General features: G+C 32.1%; 2 protein-coding genes across 4 annotated transcripts in view; one reads left to right on the top strand and one right to left on the bottom strand.

Annotated features, from left to right (window-relative positions):
- The window catches only part of LOC111705460 (3-hydroxyanthranilate 3,4-dioxygenase), a 29,448-nt gene extending 10,656 nt beyond the window's left edge, over positions 1 to 18,792 (bottom strand). The window contains exons 1-12 of one of the 3 annotated variants that reach the window (XM_023478016.1): positions 18,662 to 18,792; positions 17,943 to 17,994; positions 17,000 to 17,066; positions 16,068 to 16,131; positions 15,366 to 15,433; positions 14,233 to 14,318; positions 13,695 to 13,746; positions 12,497 to 12,563; positions 11,206 to 11,299; positions 10,813 to 10,853; positions 10,048 to 10,115; positions 8,372 to 8,629 (exon numbers count right to left, since the gene is read on the bottom strand). In XM_023478016.1, coding sequence (XP_023333784.1) covers positions 8,497 to 8,629; positions 10,048 to 10,115; positions 10,813 to 10,853; positions 11,206 to 11,299; positions 12,497 to 12,563; positions 13,695 to 13,746; positions 14,233 to 14,318; positions 15,366 to 15,433; positions 16,068 to 16,131; positions 17,000 to 17,066; positions 17,943 to 17,994; positions 18,662 to 18,763 — 894 coding nt within the window. In that variant the 5' untranslated portion in view covers positions 18,764 to 18,792 and the 3' untranslated portion in view covers positions 8,372 to 8,496. Of the gene's footprint in view, positions 1 to 8,371; positions 8,630 to 8,776; positions 9,155 to 10,047; positions 10,116 to 10,812; positions 10,854 to 11,205; positions 11,300 to 12,496; positions 12,564 to 13,694; positions 13,747 to 14,232; positions 14,319 to 15,365; positions 15,434 to 16,067; positions 16,132 to 16,999; positions 17,067 to 17,942; positions 17,995 to 18,661 lie in introns of those variants that run through there. The other 2 variants (XM_023478017.1, XM_023478015.1) reach the window with 2 other exon arrangements.
- On the top strand, positions 1,646 to 3,395 carry LOC111705461 (uncharacterized). Its single transcript, XM_023478018.1, has 2 exons — positions 1,646 to 2,244; positions 2,552 to 3,395. The coding sequence occupies exons 1-2, from the start codon at positions 2,193 to 2,195 to the stop codon at positions 3,367 to 3,369; spliced, it is 870 nt and encodes a 289-aa protein (XP_023333786.1). The 5' UTR covers positions 1,646 to 2,192; the 3' UTR covers positions 3,370 to 3,395.
- Positions 18,793 to 24,871: the final 6,079 nt, after the last annotated feature.

Genomic DNA, 24,871 nt, shown 5'->3' on the forward strand with positions numbered 1-24,871 from the left:
GGCTGGGGAGAGGAGGGAGATGGGATTGATGGAATGAAGATTGAGTGGGCTGGATTGGATTATGGAGTTACAGCTTGGGTAGAATGGAGTTGCATCAGGGTTCATAGGGTAGTACTACGCTACAGGGAACCTCTCAAAGTGTTAACCTAATGAAGATCTCCGTAGTACTGATCTAAAGGGATTTGAGAAGACGCGGGAATCTAGACTCCGGTAGCATCATCTAGCCAGGGGGGAAGCTAACACCTCTTCTCGACCTAAACCCATGTTAAGGGACTGTTCCCTGATTCATATAACTATGTTAATAAATCTTATCAGAATACTTCAAAAAGCATCGTTAAAACGTCTCATATGTCTCAAATGAATCATAAATAAAAAATAAAAAAGTATTGCATTCTCATGGCTCAACTAGTCAGACACTCCATTTAAGATTTTGCAAAAATATTAAATCCTTAATGTTTTCCAAAAATGGTTTCGTGGTTAAATTTACCTTGCATACTATGTTTGCAATAAACACACGGGAGAGGCCTCATTAGGTTTCAGGGTTTTTTGGTTCACGTGGAGATTTTTTATAAGTACTAGGCATTGAGAGTGCTTCGTGCCCATCTTCTATTTTAATTGTGAACATTTTCTCGATGTAAAACTTTGCAAAACATTAAAAAAGTTTGAGAATTTCTCAAAATTTCGTGGATTTTTAAAATTTATTGAAAATCAAACTTTTAAAATTTTGATCATCCATAAACCTTCCCTTCATATAAGATCCAACACAAAATTGGGCCCGATCAGTTATGCCGTTTTGGCGTTTATTGGAGACAAGCAAGCAGACAGACAAGCAAAATATTCATAGATTTGATCCGTAATTGGCAATTTTTACGAACTCCTGACAAAGATTGTGAAAAAAAAATCCTATATTGTTTTCGAAAAATAGTTTCGCGGCTTTCTGCATTAATACAAATTAACTTATATAAGTTAAATTTACCTAATAAAAAAAGTTTGCAATAAACATACGAGAGAGGCCTCATTAGGTTTCAGGGTTTTTTGGTTCACGTAGAGATTTTTTATAAGTACCAGGCATTGAGAGCGCTTTGTGCCCATCTTTTATTTTAATTGTGAACATTTTCTCTATGTAAAACTTTGCAAAACATTAAAAAAGTTAGTGAATTTTATAAAAAATTCGTGGATTTTTAAAATTGATTGAAAATCAAGCTTTAATGGAGGCTAACTTTTAACTTTTTTGGGGCTGGGGTCATATAAGATCCAACACAAAATTGGGCCCGATCAGTTATGCCGTTTTGGCGTTTATTGGATACAAGCAAACAAACAGACAGACAAGCAAAGTATCTTTAGATTTGATCCGTAATTGGCAATTTTTACGAGCTCCTAAAAAACCTAAAAAGTTCCTTGTACAGAAAACACAGCCTCATTATGGATTTTAATCAAATTTAATGTTTTCAAATCGTAAACTTCAGCGAGACAGACAAATTTAGCTACTTTTAGAAAATTAAGAAAGAAAGAAAGAAAGTAACAATTTTTTAAGTAATTAAGTCATCCTGAGGCCGAATTTAAAGAATTTGAGCGGCGGCCTAAATTTAAGCCGCGGCTCAAATATGGTTGCTTTCATTTAAAATTGTATTCAATTTTTCAAGATTTAAGCCGGCGCTCAATTGAAATCGGTTTTTGGCGGATTTAAAACGCGGCTAAAATTCATTAAATTCGGACACTGAAATTCATTTTGTCCCAGCTATCCGGGTTAAAATCACTTGAACCGAAATGAAATATTCTCAGCAGGGATATAATATTTATTTCTTCCCTGCTGCCAATATTATAACCCGGCTAGTAATTTCAGTCATCATAATAAATACCATAGCAAACTTTATTGCAATCAGGTTATATTGATACTAAATACATCGTTTTCAAAGATAAATGGATTGAAAATCAGAGTTAGATTGTGGCAAAGACTTAATTACTTTTTAGAAGCTAAGAGGTAAATAAGAATACCAAAGATAAGAAGTGAATGCTAAGTATACACAGAGTTATGTGTGTATACTGTGTAGGAATATTGTAATAATCCTTACAATAGACACTAGGATGACAGTCAACAGGATTTGCTGTGTAAAATCCTGTTTGTGTTGCTAGCTATAGAGCTTATCATACGGTTTTTAAAATAATCAGTGTTATCTAGTTCCCCTAGCAGGATGGTGAAGGATCAGGGTCTCGTGTTAATAGGTGCTGGGCTTCCGCGCACAGGTAGAGATGGCTATCGTTTTAGTGAACAAACAAAATACTTAAAAACAAAAGATTTTTTTAAAAGGCCGTTTTTTTACTGGACAAACGATTTTTTGAACAAAACATTTCACAAAACAAACGATCGAATTAAATAATCATCAGAAAATAAACGACAATTCTGAAAACGAACGGATTCAAATTTTTACTCAACGACAGAAAAAAAACTCATAATGAACAAACGAATTAAAATTTTTACTCAACAACTGAAAAAACTAACAATGTACAAACGAATTGAAAAAAGGCTAAACACTACCATCTCTTGGCTTAGGGACCATGTCCACCAGAACAGCTTTAAAGCAGCTACTGAAAGGCAATATTCACCATATGGCTACTGTGCTCCATGAACGACCGGACCAACATGACTTCTGGTGGAAGGCGATGAAGGGAAAAGCAAGCACAGATGATTGGGTGAAGACCCTGTCTGAGTATAGAGGAGGAGTGGACTACCCTATATCCTTCTTCTATAAGGAGATAATGGAAGCTTTTCCAGACGCAAAGATATTGCTGAATGTACGAGATCCTGTCAAATGGTATCAAAGTGTTAAAAATTCAATTTTGAAAATCTCAAATACAGAAACAAGTTGGCCCTGCTCCTGGTTTGACTTCTTAACTGGCAGGGCTGCAACAACTGAACTTGTTATCAAGCTATCTACAATTGTACCACAGTGCTCTACCCAAGGGTTAGGTATGTTTGGGGCAGTCAGTGCAGGAGAAAAAGAAGCAGTACAGTTCTGGAATGAACACGTGAATGAGGTCAAATCTGTCGTTCCCGCTGACCGCCTGTTGGTCTGGGAGGTCAAAGAAGGCTGGGAGCCAATCTGTAAATTTCTAAATGTCCCAGTGCCTCAAAATCCCTTTCCCCGAGTAAACGATACTGATGAGATTGAGAAGGCGCGGAAAGGTCTTCTTTTCTTCTCCTGGTTCTTCATTGTCTTCCTCCCATCACTTCTTCTCCTTCTAGCCTGGTATTTAGAATTCACAAGTCTAGGACCTATACTCATCCTTGTTACGGGATATATGGTTGTTATTCGACTGGTTAAATGTGTTCTTCGTGAAGGTCATCTTAACCATGGAAAGTCTGATTAGTTGAAAATAAACATATGTTTGTGTGATTGTTGGAAATTTAAAAAATTGATTAATGCTTTTTTTAACCAAAAAATATTTTCTTTATCAAGCATTGGAAGTTTTTAATTTTAAGAGATTTGACGTTATGGTATTTTAAGAATATGTCTTTTTGAGAAAAAGAGCTTTAAACAAAATAAAAAGTCAACAGGTATAAAAATTGTTACTTTCTTTCTTAATTTTCAAAAAATAGCTCAATTTGTCTGACTCGCTTAAGTTTACAGTTTGAAAATATGAAATTAAATTATAATCTATAATGAGGCTGTGTTTTCTGTACAAGCAGGGCCTATTGTTTATCTGGTAAAATACAGATAAAGAATAATTTAAAAATAAGACCGTCATTTTGTGTTTGTCCTTTATCAACAGTTATCACAGAAATGTATAAAAAACTGTTTTACTCAAAGAAACTGAGTTCTTGCAACTTAGATTTCCTAAACACTATATTTTTGCAACCTAATGTCGTAGACCTTTCAAACTATGAATTCTGTTAGATTAAATAGTTTGAAATATCAAGGGTATACACCATCAGGTTGAAAAGATTTGGTGATTAGAACATATAGTATATGGCAAGCATAGAGTTCTTTTATAATAGGAAGAGAAAACATTAAAAAATTACGTATTTTTAAAATGCTTTAGTTAAACACTACAAAACAGACCAGCAGCAACTATAGCTAAGAGTTTAACTTAGTCTATTTGATATAATATATCAGGCTTTTGTATCTGTTTATATGTATCCATTAAGTTCTTCGAAAAGGCTGAATAGCTTGGGCCTAGGGATGTTAACATTTTCGTTTTTTTTTTGAAAAACGATCGTTTCTTTATGAAAACGACAACAAAAAAGTTCGTTTTCTAAAAACGGTCGTTTTCGAAACGATCATTTTAATAAATCTCGCCGTTTCGTTAACAATCGTTAATAACGTCCCTTCGTTAAAGATCGTTAACGAAGAGAGGAGGAGAGAGGAGTTTTAAAGAAAATATCAAGAAATTTTAGCTCTCCCCCAAATTTTTTACCCTCATATAAGACGACATTCGATAAAGTTGCATTTAATTTTTTTTCAAAAACGACAGTTTTTATAAAGTTCGTCGTTTCGTTAACGGTTGTAAACGACGCCCCTTTGTTAACGATAGTGTAATAAACGATCACTGATCGTTCTTTTTTAAACGATCGTTATTTTTTTTCTAAAAGTTCAAAACGAGTGCATGGGTCGTTTTTAAAAAACAATAGTTTTTTTCTAAACGAAACGATTGTTTTTGAAAATTTTATAATAAAATTCCAATATTAAAAATCCATTAATAACAACGGGAAAATCTGCTAAATTAGTATCATGATGTCTAAAGGGAAAATGGAGACATGGATAGGGCTGGGCGCGTTCCTGGTGGAACGATCGTTCTTTCCCGAGAACGAACAGAACGATCAAGAACGATCCCATCGTTCCGAAAAAAACGAACTCTCAGAACGCGTTCTTAAAAATTTTGGAACGATTAGTAAAAGAACGGAACGGAACGGAACGGAACGGGAATTGCTTGAAAAGAAAGGTTAAAATCGTTAACGCGTTCTTATTTTCAAGAACGCGTTCTAAGTTGGGAACGCATTTTAAATCAGGAATGTGTTTCAAGTTTAGATTTTCTCTGTATGTAGTGACCGAAATTGAAAGATAGAATTATTGTAAATGACATTAGACACAATATGTAATATAGGAAAGTAAGGAGGGGGGGGGGGGGAAAAAGGGAAAAAATACGGTTATAATTGGGTAAGAATATAATTATGCGTAAGTATGTGTTGCTAGGTAAAAGTACAAGCGTAAGTAAGGGGATACATGGGTTTAGCCGGTAGGGGGGGGGGGGAAAAGGAATGGCAAGGATTCAGGGGCGCAAATAAGGATTCTGTAGGGGGGGGGGGGGAAAATTTAAAAATACCCCCCCCCCCTAGAAAAATATCATGATGTATATCAAAATATTGGTTTTAGTTGGGTTTGATTTGCATTTTCCACTCATTTCTGGCATTCACAAACTCCATCAAATAAAGGCTTCATTTCATACCTTTCAGCTTTCACCTTGTTTTATATCCTTCATTATAGTCATTCATTTTACATTAACTACAAAGATCTGTAAAAAACTGAATTTATTTAAAGTAAGATACAAAATAATAGTTTTACTCAAAGAGGAAAAGGATGTTACTTCTTAAAATCTTTAGAAAAGCTACTCTGCAAAACTTTGAAAAAATTTTGTCTTTGTTTCTAATTTCTAAAATTTTCTTGTCGTCAATGTAGTATATTAAGATCTTCAATAAATCTAATATGGAAATGACATTATTTAGAAGTAAAAATGTATTTTTCATTGCCCATACCCTTTTTTATTGAAAAAACATCTAATTGTAATGACATTAGAATTTAGAATCATTTAGAAAATGTTGACTTTAAATCTGAAATATCTGAAGTATCTGCACATTAAAATCATTTTCTCGCAAAAGAATTGAGTCTTTGCCACAAACTCTGATTTTCTAATCACTATATCTTTGGAACCAAATGTTGCATACCTTAGATATTTCAAACTATGAATTCTGTTAGATCAAGTAATCAGTTTGAAATATCAAAGGTTTACAACATCTAATTCCAAAGATATTGTGGTTTAAATATTTGATTATGTTCCAAGGACTTAATTCCTTTAAAAGATATTCAATTTTAAAATCAACCTTTTTCTAAAAACAGAAACAAAGTAACAACTCACTATTCAGGGCCTGAATAGTTCAAGATTCTATGGGGGGAAATTACCCCCAGGATTCTAGGGGGGTAAATAACCCCAACAAGCTCCCTTATTTACGCCACTGCAAGGATTTAATGCATTTACATTCTTGAGGAATGGGAGCTGAAAGGGGAAAAAGGAAAAGGGGGGGGGGAAATTTAGGTTGAAAGAAATTGTTTTCTATAATTTATTTCTATTTCTTTTGATATTATTGAAATATTGATTATGAAAATTAAATATTTTTCAAAAATCTACAAATTATACACCCCCTTTTTTAAGGTAACCCGGTTTTAGTAATCGTTCTATACTAAGAACGGAACGGGGGGATGGAAACCTTCTTTGACTAAGAACGGAACAAGAGGGATGGAACCGTTCTTTAAATAAGAACGCAAAGAACGAAACGGAACGGGAAGACCGTTCTTCTACTCATAACGGAACGGAACGGAATGTAACGGAACGATACAACAAAAAAGGAACGAGAACGGAACGTTTTATCTGAAGGCCCTCGTTCTAGAACGGAACGGAACGATTTCAAAAAAGTCGGAACGTGCCCAGCCCTAGACATGGAAAGCAACATCGAGATGCTGAAGCAGTCGAGGCTCAAATTTCTAGATAAAACTCTTAGCTACAGGGTTACCCACAAAGATTAAAACTACAGAGACGACTGTACAACATTTGTTTTGTCTATTCACTTACATTTATGATTTGTGTCTTCCATTGTTACAGACATTTAACGTTATATTTTTATTAAAAACTCACAGAGTGTTTTTTTAAATGTTTTGGTTGATATTAAAGAATCATCCTTTTCGGGTCTTACCATGGTATACCTGGATAACTATATATAATAAAATTATTGTTTATTTAGTCGAAAAACTTATTCATTCATTAGAACTATTTTAAAATGGCCTGCAAACATAAATTCTTGAAGGAAAAGTGGAAAAATTTAAAATATTTATCTTGATTTTTTTTCAATCAGTTTTTTCGATTCGATCCCATCTTTTATATTAATTGTGAATATTTTTTCTTTGTATACATTGTAAAACAAACCAAAAAAAGTTCGCGGATTTTATAAAAAATCGTGAATTGTTAAATCTAATGAAAATCGTATTTTGTTGGAGGCAAATTTTTGAAATTTTGATCATTCATAAACCTTCCCTGGGGTCATGTGAGGTCCCACACAAAATTTGGGCCTGATCGGTTCAGCCGTTATAACGCTTATTGTTTACAAACAAACCAACAAACAAGCAAAGTATATATTTTAGATATAATAGACTTTCGGACCGCTTTGCGCCATGCATCTTCTTTTTAATATTTCAACTAATGTTCAATCTTTCAGCATTTTCTACTCGAGAAATAAGGAAAATAAAATTACGCGCATTAACAATTATTTTACTCAATTTTTAATATTTTCGCAAAATAAAATTGTTTTGGAGACAAATTTTTAAAACTCTGAGCATTCATAAACCTTCCCTGGGGAGGGTTGTTAATCGTTTTTGAAAACTCGTTTTTTGTTTCGTTTTTCAATAGTTTTCAAAAACGATCGTTTCGTTTTTGGGAAATAACGATCGTTTTTTAAAAACGACCCACTCGTTTTTAACTTTTAGAAAACGAATAATGATCGTTTTTGAAAAAGATCGTTTTTAAAAAAGATTTGCGACCGTTTTTTATACGATTGTTTTTTAAAAACAATTGCTTTTGAAAAACGATAGTTTTTGAAAAAATAATTTATCGACAATTATGCTAACGATCGTTAACCAAGGGTCGTCGTTAACGATCGTTTACAAAGGGTTGTCGTTAATGATCGTTAACGAAACGACGAACTTAATAAAAACGGTCGTTTTTGAAAAAACGATCGTTTTTGAAGAAAAAAATGACATGCAACTTTTTTGAATTTCGTCTTACCTGAAGTTAAAAAGTTGTGGGGGAGCTAAAACTTCTTGATATTTTCTTAAAAACTACTCAATGATAAGTACAGATGCCCTTCAGGTCGGTTTCCGATCTTAGTTAACGATCGTTAACGAAGGGTCGTCGTTAACGAAACGACGATTTTTATAAAAACGATCGTTTTGAAAAACGATCGTTTGGTTTTCGATTTTTCGTCGTCGTTTTCTTACCGAAACGATCGTTTTTTTTTAAATAATGAAAACTTTAACATCCCTAGTTATATGAGGTCCCACAAAAAAATTGGTTCTGCCGTTTTGACGCTTATTGGATTCAAACAGACAAGCATATAGTATATATTTATTTAGATTTTTTCACTAATTGGAGCAAAACTTGTAAACTATAAGACAGAATTTCATCATAAATCAAAATAGAATCCTTTTTATTTCTTGGTACATAAAAAAAGGTTCATTCTTGTTCAATTCTGTTCTTGTTTTCTGGATCCATATGACAGTACAAAGTAAGTGAGTCTGTAGTCGGAATGTACTGTACTGTACTGCAATGTTCTGTACTGCCACCTGGTACATGTAGAGTATCTTCTCTGAAAAAATCTAATTATTTAAACTAAAAAAAAAGAAAAATTAAGATTGAACGAAAAAAAGGTTATACAAATGAAAGTAAATTGTACTTATTAAGTTATTAATTTTATTTTTATGTATATTGTATGGGTAGTTTTAGGGGATCGCCTGGCTTGTATTATTTCTAACTTTGTAACCTGATGTTATGTCCTAGGAGTAGGACTCCTAGGTCATTGACATTTCAACTAATGAATTATATTTGAACAAATCAGCAAAGTTTATATCATCAAGTTGAAAAGAAAAAAGGATTAGAACATTAGAGTTTATTGCGAGTAATCATTTCCTTTTTTTAATTTCAGATTTTCTCCATACATATTTTTTGTAAAAATGATACATTCCGAAAAATGCATTGGCGCAGAATTTCTTCTGGAAAGTTATTGAGGCTTAAATCTTCCAATCCGTGTATGCATCCTTGAAGTCATCTCTGGATTGTTTAGCTGACTGACACATTCTCCGACCCCATTTTTTTTCAGGAATTTTACATTTTCCTATAACAGGCTTTATTTCTATAAATGTCAGTTATCTCGTTTTTAATTACCTAGAATGGCCTTCCTATGGATTCTCGATTTTCTCAATTTTATTAAAATTAACATATTAAACCTGTTTTTAAATATGGGTTTTCCTGATGTAAATGTTGCATATTCAGATTTGCTCCATACATATTTTTTTATTTCAGTTTTGCTCCATACATATTTTTTTTATTTCAGATTTGCTCCATACATATTTGCCCCTAACTTTCAACTTGCCCCCAATCTTACTTTGATTGTCCCTAATATTTATAAAATTGCCCCCGGAAAATTTAAAGTTTCTCCCATTTTTGTTCATTAACCCTGCATATTTTTTTTAAGTAAGTAAAAATTGAACCCAACAAACAAAAAATAAACATAAACATTAAAATTATTTTTGAACACAGCACTGTTACAAATTTAACCACAAAAATTTCAATTTGCACCGATTTTAAATAAATTTTGCATACTTTTTTTTAAAAGTTATAATTTTGAAACAATTTGCATCCATTTTTTATTTGTTGGTCAATCCTTAATATATCTTTGTAACCTGATATTTTAGGTCTTTGATATTTCAACTAATGAATTTACATAGATTCAGGAATCTTTTTGGACTATTTTTAGGAATCTTTTAGGACTTTTTTATTAATCTTGTCGGACCTTTTTAGGAATTTTTGGACTTTTTAAAGAATTTTCTGGGACTTTTTTAGGAATCTTTTAGAACTTTTTTAGGAATCTGTTGGAAATTTTTAGAAATCTTTTAAACTTTTTTATGAATATTTTAGAACTTTTTAAAGAATCTTTTAGCACTTTTTTAGGAATATTTTAGAACTTTTTTAGGACTTTTTTTAGGAATCTTTTAGGACTTTAATTACCGTCTAAGTCTTATTTCTTGTCCGTTAAGACTAACTACAGCTGATCCCTCTAGTTGCCACAGGAACACCTAGGAATAAGGATTTTAAAGGGACCCGACATTTAAACATGGGCATGCCCGAATCAGAATTTTTTAAAACACAACAAATTGTATTATTATTATTATTATTATTATTATTATTATTATTATTATTATTATTTTTATTATTTTGAAAATTAACCATTTTGTCTCTTTTTAGTCTTTTTAGATCGTGAAAGAAATGATATGTGATAATCATACAGATCTATGCTGATATGAAAAAGTAGAATTAATTTTGTAGACTGGGTTGACTTTCAAGTGTATTTTATGCCTTTGATGTTATCTGACTATATTATCCTGTTATACTTTTTGTAACCCTAGAACTATATTTTAGAACTGTAAACACTTGTTTATATAGCTTAGTTTATTAGGAAGTAATTGGCATTATTCTCACCGAGGTTGCAACCTTTGGATGAATATGTAAAATAAAAGCAACAATTTTCTTTATAATCTATATAATAAAACATGACAATCGTATTTATATATGTTGCGTATAGCCGGCCAAACGGCTGGACCTATTGGGCTGAAATTTTTTGAGGACACTCATGGTTGGCCGGGGGGTGTTATGGGCTAAAAAATCGATTTTTTTCACAAATTTTTTTTTTTGTTTCTTAAATTTAGATTTTTAAATTTTTTTTTACACGGGCAACCCGGGGCCCTTGAGCTAGTATTTAATATATCAATTTACCTCGGTAGTGTTTAAAAGCTCTCTCTGTCCCTCTCCGAAACCTGATTTATCAAATTTTTTCAAAGTTAAAAGAGTAGGATACGACACTCTATAAATGGAAAATGGAGGCTTACTTGAAACCACTAAAGGGACGGTAACATGTAATCTAAAGAACTCCTCAATTTATACGATGACATGTCCAATCACAACATGGCACTTTTTAGAGAACCCCATTTGAAAAAAATCAATGTTGAAAAAGAAAAAGAGGGATAACTCCATCAAATGTTTAATAAGTTAAAAGAGTATGACATGACACTTTATAAACGGAAATTGGGGGCTTACTTGAAATTACGTTTTAAGTTTCATAATTATTTTGTTAATTATTTTTTTCAAAAAGTTTTTATGATAAATTACCTAAAACTTTTACGTCGGATTGAAACTGTTTTGGATCGAAGAGAAAAAGTTCTCCGCTTGATCGAATCAATCGTCTATTCATGTCCAACCAATCCTAGAAGTGCAACGGAATTTAATCTTGGCCACAAACTTTGATCTTCTAATCCTTATATCGTTGCAACCTAAAGTCCTAGACCTTTCTTTGAAACTATGAATTTTAATACATCAAATAAGTTTAAAATATACAAGGGTTAAACCATCAGGTTGAAAGGATGAGAATATTTGAGTTTTTTGCAAAGAATGAATTCATTTGACTTGGTTTGTTTATCTAATACTGTTGTTGACTTTAAAAGTCACTTTAATAAAAGAAAGATATCTGAAATGGATATTTCTAACATTTATTTAAAAAACGAAAGATTTGAAATATTTGCATAAGACTGGGTAAAATTGGTTGGTTAAAAATGAACAAAGAAAACTATTGACGAACATCAGTTGGAACATATTTGTAGAGCTTCATGATGGTGATGCAGATCATCAGGAACTGGAACAACAGGTTTCCGCTCACCCCAGGCTTTGGATAAGGAGGGGGGGAGATCGCGGTTTTATCAGTTTCGAATATGAGGGAATGCGTCTCAATGTTCGCCTGATAATTTTGGAACTCTTGGAACAATATTGAGCTGGATGTAAGCATCGTCTGTTGATGGCTAGGTATCTGCATCATCACCTTGAAGGAGCCAGGGTTGCTCCCTGAGACGGAGTTGTGATCATCTCCAGTGTTTCGATCTGAGTGCCGGGCTGGGATGTGTAGAGGGGTGAGGGGGGAACGACGGAGCGAGGGTGACATGTGGGCGCTTCATGGAGGAAATAGATACACACGTCTTGAGAATAGTCAACGGCATCTGAGTCGGTAAAATCGTCTTCCTTATATTTCAAATTTGTGTTAACAACTGCATATATATGATTTTATTTACAGGAAATGAACACTTTTTACAAATATTAACTCTACAATTTATGCCAAACTATAAATATACGATAACCAATAAAGTTGCAAAGATATAGAGATTAGAAAACTTACGTTTGAGTCTTGACATAATTTTTCTTTATTTTGTTACACTTTTAGCTAATTCTCAATTTTTACATTTGCTTACAGCAATAGAGATGTAGGTCTTTGTGAGAAACAATTAATATTACTTAATTTTCTTATTTAAAGCAAATTTTTTTAAGCAATTGCCATTTATCATTTGTTAGTTGATTTCCGTAAACTAGAAAATATATTCCAAAATCGTCGATTTTGACCAAAATTGTGAAATACCTGCAGATTAAATGGAGGTGGCACGGATCTTTGTGAATTCGGTTCCCAAGGTGCACTTGTGATAACACTAAAAACTCAAATCAGTTATAAGAACATTCTACAGCGAACCAAGATGTGAACTCTCTCGCCCAAATATCGAATAGTTTATTGCCAATTACTCCTTAAAACTTAATTCTAGAAACAAAATAAAATTTATAATTGAGTTGGTGAGGTACACCAAAAGGACAAGGCGTTGCGACACTTTAAATTCAAGACTGTCTAAAAGTTTGATGAATAACTTTAAGAGTTGTCTAGATCTCAGAGTGGTTTGGTATGAACATAGAGAATAGAATATATTAGAGTGGAATTTACTAGAAAAAAGTGTAAAACGGCCATTTTGTTGTACTGTTTCCATATTGCAGGTGTACTTCACATATTTATGCTAGATAACCTTTTGGGCCCTGGAATTTCATTTTATAGAAAATCTAAAATTAATATTAAAAGAAATCCAAATTATGAAATAGGCTGGTTTCATAATTGACCAATGATCATTTCACATAGACTGTATGCCATTCACTTTACAAACGATGATTTTCCGTTATAACTATAAATCAAATGGTGTTTTTTATTCACTTAATTCATTATAAAGTTTATTTAACAGCTTTAAAAAATTCGAAATTGAATTGGATAGTCTAGGGAACATACTGTATTAATGTACTCTACTGCATATAATTTGTGAACATCTACATGATTTGTACACTTTGAAAGGGACTGAAACCGAGAGATTGTATAAAATCCTCTCTAATATATATTCAATTCTCTTTGGGTATAAACTAGACATACATACTCAGTGCACAACACGGGCAGCTGTAGTACATTTGAATTTCCGAGCTGGGTCAACTTTTCCGGTCAGTTTGTACTGTACCTAGCTCTATGGACAGGACTTGATATGCCGGTGCAACAAGGTTGACGCGGTCAGACTTTATGATTCATATAGGCTTAACTTACTTTTACTAAAGGGGCAGATTTGCGTGTCAGGAGACAAATAATCAAAGGTTCTATTTTCTTTTTGAAAAAAACGTTAAATGCCAAAATTTAGTTTTTAGTGTTTTGCCATGTTTTTTTAAATTTCACGTGGAATCCGAATATTTTCACCAATTTAAACAAAATAATTCTTAGTAAATAATTGTTAGTAAATAATTCTTAGTAAATAATTCACCTGTTTTCCGACGGTTGTCCAGTTTTATGCTCATCGCTGGCAAAGAATTCATCTAAAATGATTAATGATAGAAGACATCATGTTCGAAATATCGAAATGGACAAAATTTTCGACCTTCTTTTAGAAATCCAGAGCAAAAATTTAAAATAAAATATCAGTTGGATTTCGCCAAAACTTTAAAATTATCAAAGGATTACCACGTCAGGTTGCAAAGATATATATATATATATGAATTGATAACTTTAAGAATGTGGCAAAGGCTCTATTTTCCTTCTTTGAAAACATGCATTATAAACTGCTAAATATATATCTAAAATTAATATTACAAATATTAAAAAGTAACGACAATGTTGGGGAAAGAATGAATTAATAAGTTGTTTATAAAATTTATAAGAAATACCGTAGTAATCAAAACACCGTTGAGTGATTGTCTTTATTTTTTTCTTCTTTACTTTGGGTTTGTAATAAGTTTTGCCCTGAAAAATTTTAACAAAACCTTGATTGAACAACTGCACGTATAAAAAAGTTAGAAAATCACCAATAATGGGTTTAAGTTGAGTTCCCAAGTCCTCGCAATGAAACCATCTTTCATACAATATATCTGTGCTCCCCTCAACAAAATATCTAAAACAAGTTTTTCTTATATTTTTTGGCTCAAAATTTCAGTTTTTACAGGTTAAACAAAGGAATTGAGTTTTTGTCACAATATTACATTTTCTAATTACTATATTTTTGCAGCTTAAAGGTGTAAACCTACGATTTTTCAAACTTAGATTATTTAATCTGACAGAAATTATAGTTTGAAATATCAAAGGTCTACACATCAAGTTGCAAAGATAAAGGGATAAGAAAATATGAGTTTGTGACAAAGACTCAATTCCTTTGTGGCAGACTTTCATTTAAGAAATTAAAGTCAGTGTGTTTTATAAGTATAAAGTACTAATCTCGATTTGTCTGAACCGATTTGCCTTACATTTTGATAGGAAAAAAATGAGTGATTTGTAAAATTTTGTTGATATAGCTGTCATATTATTTTTTTCATCCAATGAAACTTTTTTACCTTTTTAAACTTTTTTATCTTGGCATCTACAGATCAAACACTAAGTTCTGGTTTAAATATATTTATCTATATAATAAAACAAGACATTCGTATATATATATATATGTTGCGTATAGCCGGAAAAACGGCTGGACCGATTGGGCTGAAATTTTTTGTGGACACTTATGGGTGGCCGGGGGGTGTTATAGTCTAAAAAAATTCGTGATTTTTTTTTCAAATTTTTTTCACGGGCAACGCCGGGCCTTTCAGCTAGTATTTTATAAATATTAAGTCTATATTTATCCATAGAGATTAGTATAAGTTGCAGATATTTTGTCACGGAAGCAGAATTGTTGTCACATTTTTGTTTCGTTGTCATTGAATTCTTTTTAAAACACCGATTCTTGAAATTCATCCTCCAAAATGGACAATCTGAGAGAACTTCAAAGATTGATTTTGCGCTCTTATTCAGCAATTTTACACCGTAAAAATGATCGATGAATCCTATCAAACTATATCTCTATAATATCTGCACTCTCTGCTCAACTACCTTGTCTAGCCGGTCACTCCCTTTAAAAGTTTTATTTAATTTGATCTAATAATTTAATAATCTGACCTGAAGAATAGATTACCTGAGACCATCTGTTTCTGTTTCCAGGCGTTCACGTTCAATAACCAGACCTACAGTATCCTTCCCCCTCTAATCATTAATATTGATGTATTCATTATTCATTTATTAATTTAAAGGGACTGAAGGTATAATGCGAAGTAACTCTCCATGCATAGCTGGAAATGCCCGATTAACAATGGTACCCTTGATCTGATCAAATATGTGAAAGATACCGTCGTTTTTCTAACTCAAAAAGTGGTTATTTCTCCGGTGCTTCTTATAAACAAGACATGCGCGCAGAAGTCTTTGTCATCTTCGTTTTGATGGTCACTTTAAATTACGCGTTAAAGTCACTTTCGCACAAATGAAAAAAAAATATTTAAAGAAACAAAATATTGATATCTAATAACATATACTTGATCAGACAAAGCTTTCAAGGGTACCGTTCCCTTTAAAGCTCGATTTTTTTTTTTTTGTAATTGATTTATTAATTGATTAACTATTATATTCACTAATGATTGATTTTATGTTAGATAATTTTCTCTGATGATTAATTTATTAATCCATTCATTCTATTATTTCTAATATTTTAATCGATTTTTTTTTCAAATTGTTGACTTTTTGATCGATTATTTTTTCTGATGAAAAAATTACTGATCGATTTTTGATCTACTGATTTTGTAATTGATTGATTTTAAACTCTGATTAATTAATTTATGATTACCTGGGGTGAGTGAGGAATCCTACCGGGCAAAAGAAAAATATCTCCCTCGTTTATTTTAACAGTTCTAAACTCTCGTGTGTCAAAAAAATGACCAATATTTCACACAGGCAGCCGTAGTACATTTGAATTTCCGAGCCGGGTCAACCTTTCCGATCCCAGTTTGTACTGTACCTGGCTCTTGGACAGGACTGCCGGTGCAACAAGGTTGACGCGGTCAGACTTTATGCTTCCAATAGGTTGAGTTTATTTTTACTAAAGGGGCAGAGGTGCGTGTTCAACATTAATTAAAAATACAACTTTCTATATGTTTGCTTGTATTGAATTTTCAAAAATCTTAAGCAAGATATTCAAATTTCGTTTAGGCCTTGATCTTCTGTCATCAAGTCATCATTTTGCATATTTTAAGAAGGCAACGTAAAAGTTAGAACTATACACTTTTGAAATGTTGTAAGCAAGGAGAGAGGCTTACTTGTAAAGAAACTGTAGTCAATGATAGCAGAGGGACGGATAACAAGTCATCTCATTTATATCACGATGATTCTCCTATGACCCCAGGGAAATTTCAAAAGTTAGCCTCCAACAAAGTTTGATTTTCAATCAATTTTGAAAATCCACGAAATTTTTATAAAATTCGCGAACTTTTTCTTTATTGTTTTACATAGAGAAAATGTTCACAATTAAAATAGAAGATGGGCACGAAGCGCTCTCAAAGCCTAGTCCTAATAAAAAAATCTCCACGTGAACCTAAAACCCCGAAACCTAGTAAGGCTTCTCTCGCACATATATTCATTGCAAACATTGTACAACCTATATTTAATGCATATAGCCACGAAACCATTTTTCGAAAACAATATAAGATTACCAATTTTATCCAAAGTTTGTTTTGCAAATAATAAAAATGTAAGATGAGCCGCTCTAATTTTTCAACACTCCTAATCTGTCCCTGCTCTAAAATAGGGAGTTCCATCGATCCTTTCCTCATGTAGAAAAGCTCCTCGCCTATAATAAAAACATTAAATAAAAAAGGAAAATAATTGACACTAAATCCTTAATTGAAGGGTTTCAAAGAACTAAAACTTTTAATCAATTTCACGAATGAAAATTGGCTTAGATTAAAATGAATAATGTGTTTTTCATGTAAAAAAACCCAAAAAAAACTAGTCATTTAAAAACATAAAAACACGTGATTTTTTTTTCTTCCAAGTTTACTGCAATTTTAAGGAGAAAAAATATATTCAACGTTTAAAAAAAACTTCCGTTTCATTTCCATTTTTAACTGTTAGTATTTTTTTTGTTAACGATCTAAAAATTAACAGTTTTTGCCGTGCGTTAACGGACTCTTCCATTTCGAAAACCTCCGTTTCGTTAACGGAACTTTGCACAGTCCTAGTTTTGCCCTGGAACACAATTAACTTTTTGCATAGCTAGACAAGTTTTCCAGCTACAGATCAAATGCACCATTTTTGCGAATAGATAAACCCCTGTTTCCAATAAACATTTTGCTGATTGTAAGCGGTTTTTTGTTCCTTCAGTTCAGCATTAGATCGCCAGGAAATGGGGTTGTTCCAGTTATATATGAAACATTAGGTTTCAGCAAATTAAATACCTTTCTAGGACAAATAGTTGATTATAGTTATCAACCTTTTTCTTTACATCCGAGCACGCGATTTGAAAAATTGGTGAAATAAAGACTCAAGACTAAGCTGCTCTTGAGACTAAATTAAGACTTGAGTTTGGGAATATGTTTTCCAGAAACAATTCAAACTTTACGGAACAGTGTAAGTATTCAGTTTGTGCTTATCTTTCATTGTAATATGAATATAATTTATGATTGAACCCCAAAAAGCTAAAATTTCAGAAAAAAATTATTTCTACCTTCTTCAAGGTGAAAATCCTTCCGCTGGTTGGGGCCACCGACAAAGAAAACCTAAGATAACGTGAGATTATTACTTCCGTCCTTTCTCTGCTTCCGACCTTTCTCTGCTTCCGACCTTTCTCTGCTTCCGACGTTTATCTGCTTCCAACCTTTCTCTGCTTCCGACCTCTCTCTGCGTCCAACCTTTCTACACCATAAACTAAGATTATATTCTGAGTAAAACTTGCATTATATATCTTCTAAAGACAACCTTATGTACAGGATCAACCCTCAAAAAAACAAACTTTAGAAACGACGCGCGACTATACGAAAAGAGGTTTAGGTCGTCGTTAAATTCTCATAATTTCTGGGTAACCCTAGACAAATACATGCCACCTTAGTCATGATCATAAATGTGGAAGAAAACGTCAATAACTCGAAAAGTGTTTATTTCTGTAAATTTCTCCATTGCTTCTGAATCTGATAGGCTAGAAATGCGCTTTTGAAGAGAAACCGCAGATAAATAAAATGACTTTAATTAACAAAATCATGCAAATCTTATCATGCTTGATCAGACAGAGTTTTTAAGGGTACCGTTGTAAACCTGACATAGCCATATTTTCATGGAGGGGTACTTGAAATTACGCTTACAGCCCTTTTAAACAATAAGAAAACAAAAGGTTAGATTATCAATTCTATAAAAATATAAATAAATAATTGTTAGTTTTGATATACTGACCTTTAGTTGATCATTATGCATCATTTTATTGCAGACTGGAGGTAAGAAGAATTTAGAATTTTTTTCCAGCCATTCTTTAGTTGAATAGTGAACCATCGACATTTTATATCTAGAATTAGTTGAATAGTGAACCATCGACATTATATATCTAGAGTTAGTTGAATAGTAAACCATCGACATTAAATATCTAGAGTTAGTTGAATAGTGATCCATCGACATTATGTATATAGAGTTTTCTTCCAGTCATTCTTTAGTTGAATTGTGAACCATCGACATTATATACCTAGAGTTAGTTGAAAAGTGAACCATCGACATTATATATATAGAGTTAGTTAAATAGTAAACCATCGACATTATATATTTAGAGTTAGTTGAATAGTAAACCATCGACATTATATATCTAGAGTTAGTTGAATAGTAAACCATCGACATTAAATATCTAGAGTTAGTTGAATAGTGATCTATCGACATTATGTATATAGAGTTTTCTTCCAGTCATTCTTTAGTTGAATTGTGAACCATCGACATTATATACCTAGAGTTAGTTGAATAGTAAACCATCGACATTATATATTTAGAGTTTTCTTCAAGCCATTCTTTAGTTGAATAGTGAACCATCGACATTATATACCTAGAGTTAGTTGAATTGTGAGCCATCTACATTATATATCTAGAGTTTTCTTCCAGCCATTCTTTAGTTGAATTGTGAACCATTGACATTATACACCTAAAGTTAGTTGAAAAGAGAACCATCGACATTTCATATCTAGAGGTTTCTTCCAGCCATTCTTTAGTTGAATTGTGAACCATCGACATTTTATACCTAGAGTTTTCTTCCAGCCATTCTTTAGTTGAATTGTGAACCATCGACATTATATACCTAGAGTTAGTTGAAAAGTAAACCATCGACGTTATATATCTAGAGCTTTTTTCCAGCCATTCTTTAGTTGAATTGTGGACCATTGACATTATATACCTAGAGTTAGTTGAAAAGTGAACCATTGACATTTTATATCTAGAGTTTTCTTCCAGCCATTCTTTAGTTGAATAGTGAGCCATCAACATTGTATATCTGAAGTTTTCTTCAAGCCATTCTTTAGTTGAATAGTGAACCATCGACATTATATATCTAGAGTTTTCTACCAGCCATTCTTTAGTTGAATAGTGAACCATCGAGATTATATATCAAGAGTTTTCTTCCAGCCATTCTTTAGTTGAATAGTGAACCATCGACATTATATCTCTAGAGTTTGTTAAATAGTGAACCATCGACATTATATATCTAGAGTTTTCTTCCAGCCATGCTTTAGTTAAATAGTGAGCCATCGACATTATATATATCTAGAGTTTTCTTCCAGTCATTCTTTAGTTCAATAGTGAACCATCGACATTATATCTCTAGAGTTAGTTGAATAGTAAACCATCGACATTATATCTCTAGAGTTCGTTAAATAGTGAACCATCGACATTATATAAATAGAGTTAGTTAAATAGTGAACCATCGACATTATATCTCTAGAGTTAGTTAAATAGTGAACCATCGACATTATATATCTTGTCGCAGGTTATTCAATGATTTTAATGATGATTTTTTTTCTCTTTTCTCTCTCTTATTCCAACTTAACAATAATCCGCTATTTCATTCCAAAATGTCGTCTTCAATCCTTATTAAAATTTTTATCCATTAAATTACTGATTCTGTATAGTTTTACACGGACATATTTTATTTCTATCTGTATCTTTATACTAAACTTCAATATTTTGCTTATTCTCTTCGAATACAGTGGTCCCCAAATCATCTATTCAGTGCTCAATCTTCCCAATTGCTCTAACTCCCACTTTACCAATCCTTTTTATCATCCTAAACATTCATTGAATCCCAATCCCAACTTCCTCTTTAGTTGATATCCATTCCAATTCCCAACCTATTTTATCTTCTCCAAATTGGTTCCTATCTAACCCATTCCAACTTCCTAATCCTCATCCTAATCCCAATTCTTCCAATCCCAACATTGGTTGACATTCGTTTGGGATTCTTATAGTTTGGGATTCCACATTATAAAATCAGAAAGAAAGATTTTATATTATTGCCGAATTTTTTACATGACAAATGGCAAACAAAAAATTATGATTTAACGATGTATTATTGTTTAATGAATACTTTTCATAACACTCTAGTATGCACCAGTTTTATCTAGTGCTTGGGATCCTTTCTGTTCCCTGCCAACGTTGGTTGTTTAGGTTGGTTAAGGGGTGGTTTTACCCCAAAACAAGAATGATCAATTTAACAATGTATCAATTTATCAATTTATCATTCAATTTAAATCTTTTAATCGAACCGGGGCTGCAGTATGTGGTAGTTCAAGTTAAACCAGAGTAAAAAGAACACATTAGAATGTAACAAACCAAGAATCGAACCCAGCCTCTGGCAGGCCTCTTAGCAAGTGCATCTATCTGTTAAATGAACGTGAAACTATAAACAATAAACTAAATAGATTCATATATATATATATATCTATATGTATATATATATATATTCAAGACAACCAGAGAGATAATAGAGAAAATGTCTTAAGAAGTGTAGATGAGTGGTTAGAAAGAAAAGAACATAATTTCAGCAACACCCCCATACCATTCATTTTCATTTTTTTCTCCGCAAAAATCTATTAAAAGAGTAGTGAACCATTGACATTATAAACCAACTGATAGAGTAATGAACCATCGACATTATAAACCTATAGATAGAGTAGTGAACCATCGACATTATAAACACATAGCTAGAGTAGTGAACCATCGACATTATAAACCAATAGATAGAGTAGTGAACCATCGACATTATAAATATATAGATAGAGTAGTGAACCATTGACATTATAAACCTATAGATAGAGTAGTGAACCATCGAAATTATAAACCTATAAATAGAGTAACGAACCATCGACATTATAAACCTGTAGATAGAGCAGTATACCATCGACATTATAAACATATAGATAGAGTAGTGAACCATCGACATTATAAATCTAAAGATAGAGCAGTGAACCATCTACATTATAAATCTATACTGAATCATTGCTGCTGTAAACTTTGAGATTATGAATTGAAATGTAGTTTTAAATCTTTCATAGTTTAGTAAATCATTAAATCTCCCTTCACTTTTTATATTTTTCTTCAGTGAGAGCCATAAACCTGTGGAATAGGAAAACGACATTTGAACCAGATCTGTGTATTTTAATTAAAATAAAGTAAAAAATTTAACCTCTTGCTTAAAAATCAACTTAATAAATGAAATTGACAGACACACGAGCATTGCACAATCATTGTGTTTCTTGTGCAATTGGACTAAAATCGTAGCTAAAGTCGAACAGTCGTCTTCCTATCCACAGTTTTATGGGTCCCACTGAACAAACTTTCAGTTTTCTGATCTGGATTGTTAAAGACATTAGTTGCGTGAAGAACTAGAACAAAATGTTTAAACCCAAATCCTGTCCCAACGTTGAATATAAACACCACAGACTGGAGTTAGAAAATATTAAAATTCCAAACTTGATTTTAAACAAACAAAACTTAAAATAAAAGTTGTTCTAAATTAAATCTGTAACGAGGTTTGTTTAGAATGAGCTTTTTTTATTTTAATAAACTTGCATGAAATTAATATTTCAATTATAAAAGGGATTATACTTTTCAAATATTAAATCCTAAATTTTAAGCTCTGCGTTCATGGCAGTCATCTGAAGTTTAATGTAAATTCCAGTTTTACCAGTACTCATCTATCTATCTTGTCAAATCTTAAAGGGACTGTAGACGTAATTTCAAGTGACCACCGGTCTTTGCGTCTGCTTAGACCCAAGTAAAGCTCAAGTCAAGACCCGGGTTTTGGATGGCCTTGAGTTTAGTAAAAACCAACTATCTTGGGTTTTAAAGGCTCAAGTCTTCAGCAGTTGATGATCGTAAATTTCGTAATATCTTTTATATTTGTACATTTAAAATCTCGGAAATTATTTGTGGTGTCAAATTTTATTAAATATATAAAATAAACATACTATTAAAATAATGTATCTACATAATGTTTGAATTTTCGAAATTTACATCTCCTTGTCAAAGCTGATCTGACTGCTACAGAGAGAAAGTTTGCTAAACAGCCTCTCATTGCTCGAATCTGCAGAACCAATCCTGACTCGGGTTTCTATCTAAGCCCAAGTTTGGGTTTTACTCAGGTTTAAGCTTTTAAATCTCATCTCAGGTTTATGAGCTGCATATAGACACAAGGAAATTGTGAGAAACAGAGAAAAACAACGATATCTTCCCCAATGTTACTCAGATAGAGATTTAACCTTTTCAAAGTGGACATGCCACTCTATAAATGGAGGGTCAGTACTTTATTTTATGTTTACAGTCCCTTAAAGGGATTTTTTTTTAATATCGAGCAATTATCCTAAATGCATGAGGCATATCTTTAAAAGCATCTTATTTTAAGAGAAAAAATATATTGTTCAAAGATAGATTGGTTGGAAATATAGTGTAATAGGTTGTGTAGAAATATTTGAATATCCAATGGTTGACATTTGTATAATATCATACACTGAAAAAAAGTTTTTTTTTATTTGTTTTTCGTATCGCCAATTTATTTCTATTAAATCAATTAGATAGTATTTATTTCTTCTGAATTCATCATTAAAATTTGTAATGCTACCATTAATATCTTTGAGCTTTCATTCTCTTCTTGATTCTAACATTTTGAATTTTAAATTATTTGGAATTTCAAGCCGCTGAATTTAACCAATCCAACCAATTGAAAGGAGATCTGGATGGCTAAAAAAACTATCGTTTTCAAAAAAGATCATTTTTTGTTTTTGAAAAACGGTCGTTTGGAAGACGACCCTTATTTTATGACCGTTAACAACAACCTTCGTTAACAAACGTTAATGGCAACCCTTTGTTAACTACCCATTGATAACAATTGTAAACGACCTTTTAAAGAGAAACTATTTTTTTGGTCGGAAAATCCGAGGTCAGAAAACATTAAGGTTATTTGTTTTGATAAAAAAAAATTTAAGACAACATTCACATTATCTTTCTGAAAAAATTTCACAAAACTCAGATTCACTAGCGAATTTTTTTTTTGTAAATGAGCGTTTTCACGAAACGATCATTTTTAAAAACAATTGTTTTTCGTTTAAAAAAAAAACAATGGTTTTCAAAAACGATTGTTTTTCATTTCTTAAAAGTTCAAACGAGGGGTTCGTTTTCAAAACCGATAGCCGAAATTAAAAAAATCGTTTTTTTATTGTTTTTGATAACGATTAACAACCCTAGGTGTGACTGTCCTCTTGTTCTTCTTTTAACAGTGCATGTGCAGGTAAGAAGGGAGGGGCTCTAACATGATGGTCGTATTTCCAACATGTGTCAACACACATTACAGGGTGGGTGGAGATATTTATCTATACATGGTCCTGTAGGTCTATCTATCTATATATCCATCTCTCTATCTTTCTATGTATCTATCTATCTATCTATCTATGTATCTATCTTTCTATCTATCTATCTATCTATCTATATATCTATCTATCTATCTATCTATCTATCTATCTATCTATCTATCTATCTATCTATCTATCTATCTATCTATCTATCTATCTAATTTCATGAAAAGATTTCGTTTGGAAAGTAAAGACTACTATCTATCTCTCTATTTATCTATCTATCTATCTATCTATCTATCTATCAATCTATCTATCTATCTATATCTATCTATCTCTCAATCTATCTATCTATTTATCTATCTATCTATCTATCTATCTATCAATAATCAAAGACCTAGGACATCAGGTTACAAAAATATAAGATATATATGGGATTGACCAACAAATAGAAAATGGATGCAAATTTATTTAAATGTGGGCAAATTGTTTTAAAATGATGATTTTAAAAAATTGTATGCAAAATTTTTTTTAGATGGGTGCAAATTAAAATTTTGTGGTTTAATTTAAAACACTTATATGTTCAAATCTGAGTGGAAATTAAAAGGTAAAAGAAAAAAGGGGCATTTTTGTTGGTTGGATTCAATTTTTACTTACAGGGTGTCCCACGAAACATGACAGTATGCAGGACGACTTGAATGTCGTCTTGATTTTTGATATAATTTGCTGCGTTTATTTGTCAACCTAATTTTAGAAGTAAATTTCTAGAGATAATAATCACAAAATTTCC

The sequence above is a fragment of the Eurytemora carolleeae genome, unplaced genomic scaffold (genome assembly GCF_000591075.1).
Source record: "Eurytemora carolleeae unplaced genomic scaffold, Eaff_2.0 scaffold227, whole genome shotgun sequence".
In the NCBI taxonomy this organism is placed as follows: Eukaryota; Metazoa; Arthropoda; class Copepoda; order Calanoida; family Temoridae; genus Eurytemora; species Eurytemora carolleeae.

Bases quoted from the DNA above. Each gene is read 5' to 3' on its own strand.
- LOC111705461 (XM_023478018.1), top strand. From the start codon at position 2,193: ATGGTGAAGGATCAGGGTCTCGTGTTAATAGGTGCTGGGCTTCCGCGC. The intron at 2,245-2,551 runs GTAGAGATGGCT...CTCTTGGCTTAG, and splicing joins TGCTGGGCTTCCGCGCACAG to GGACCATGTCCACCAGAACA.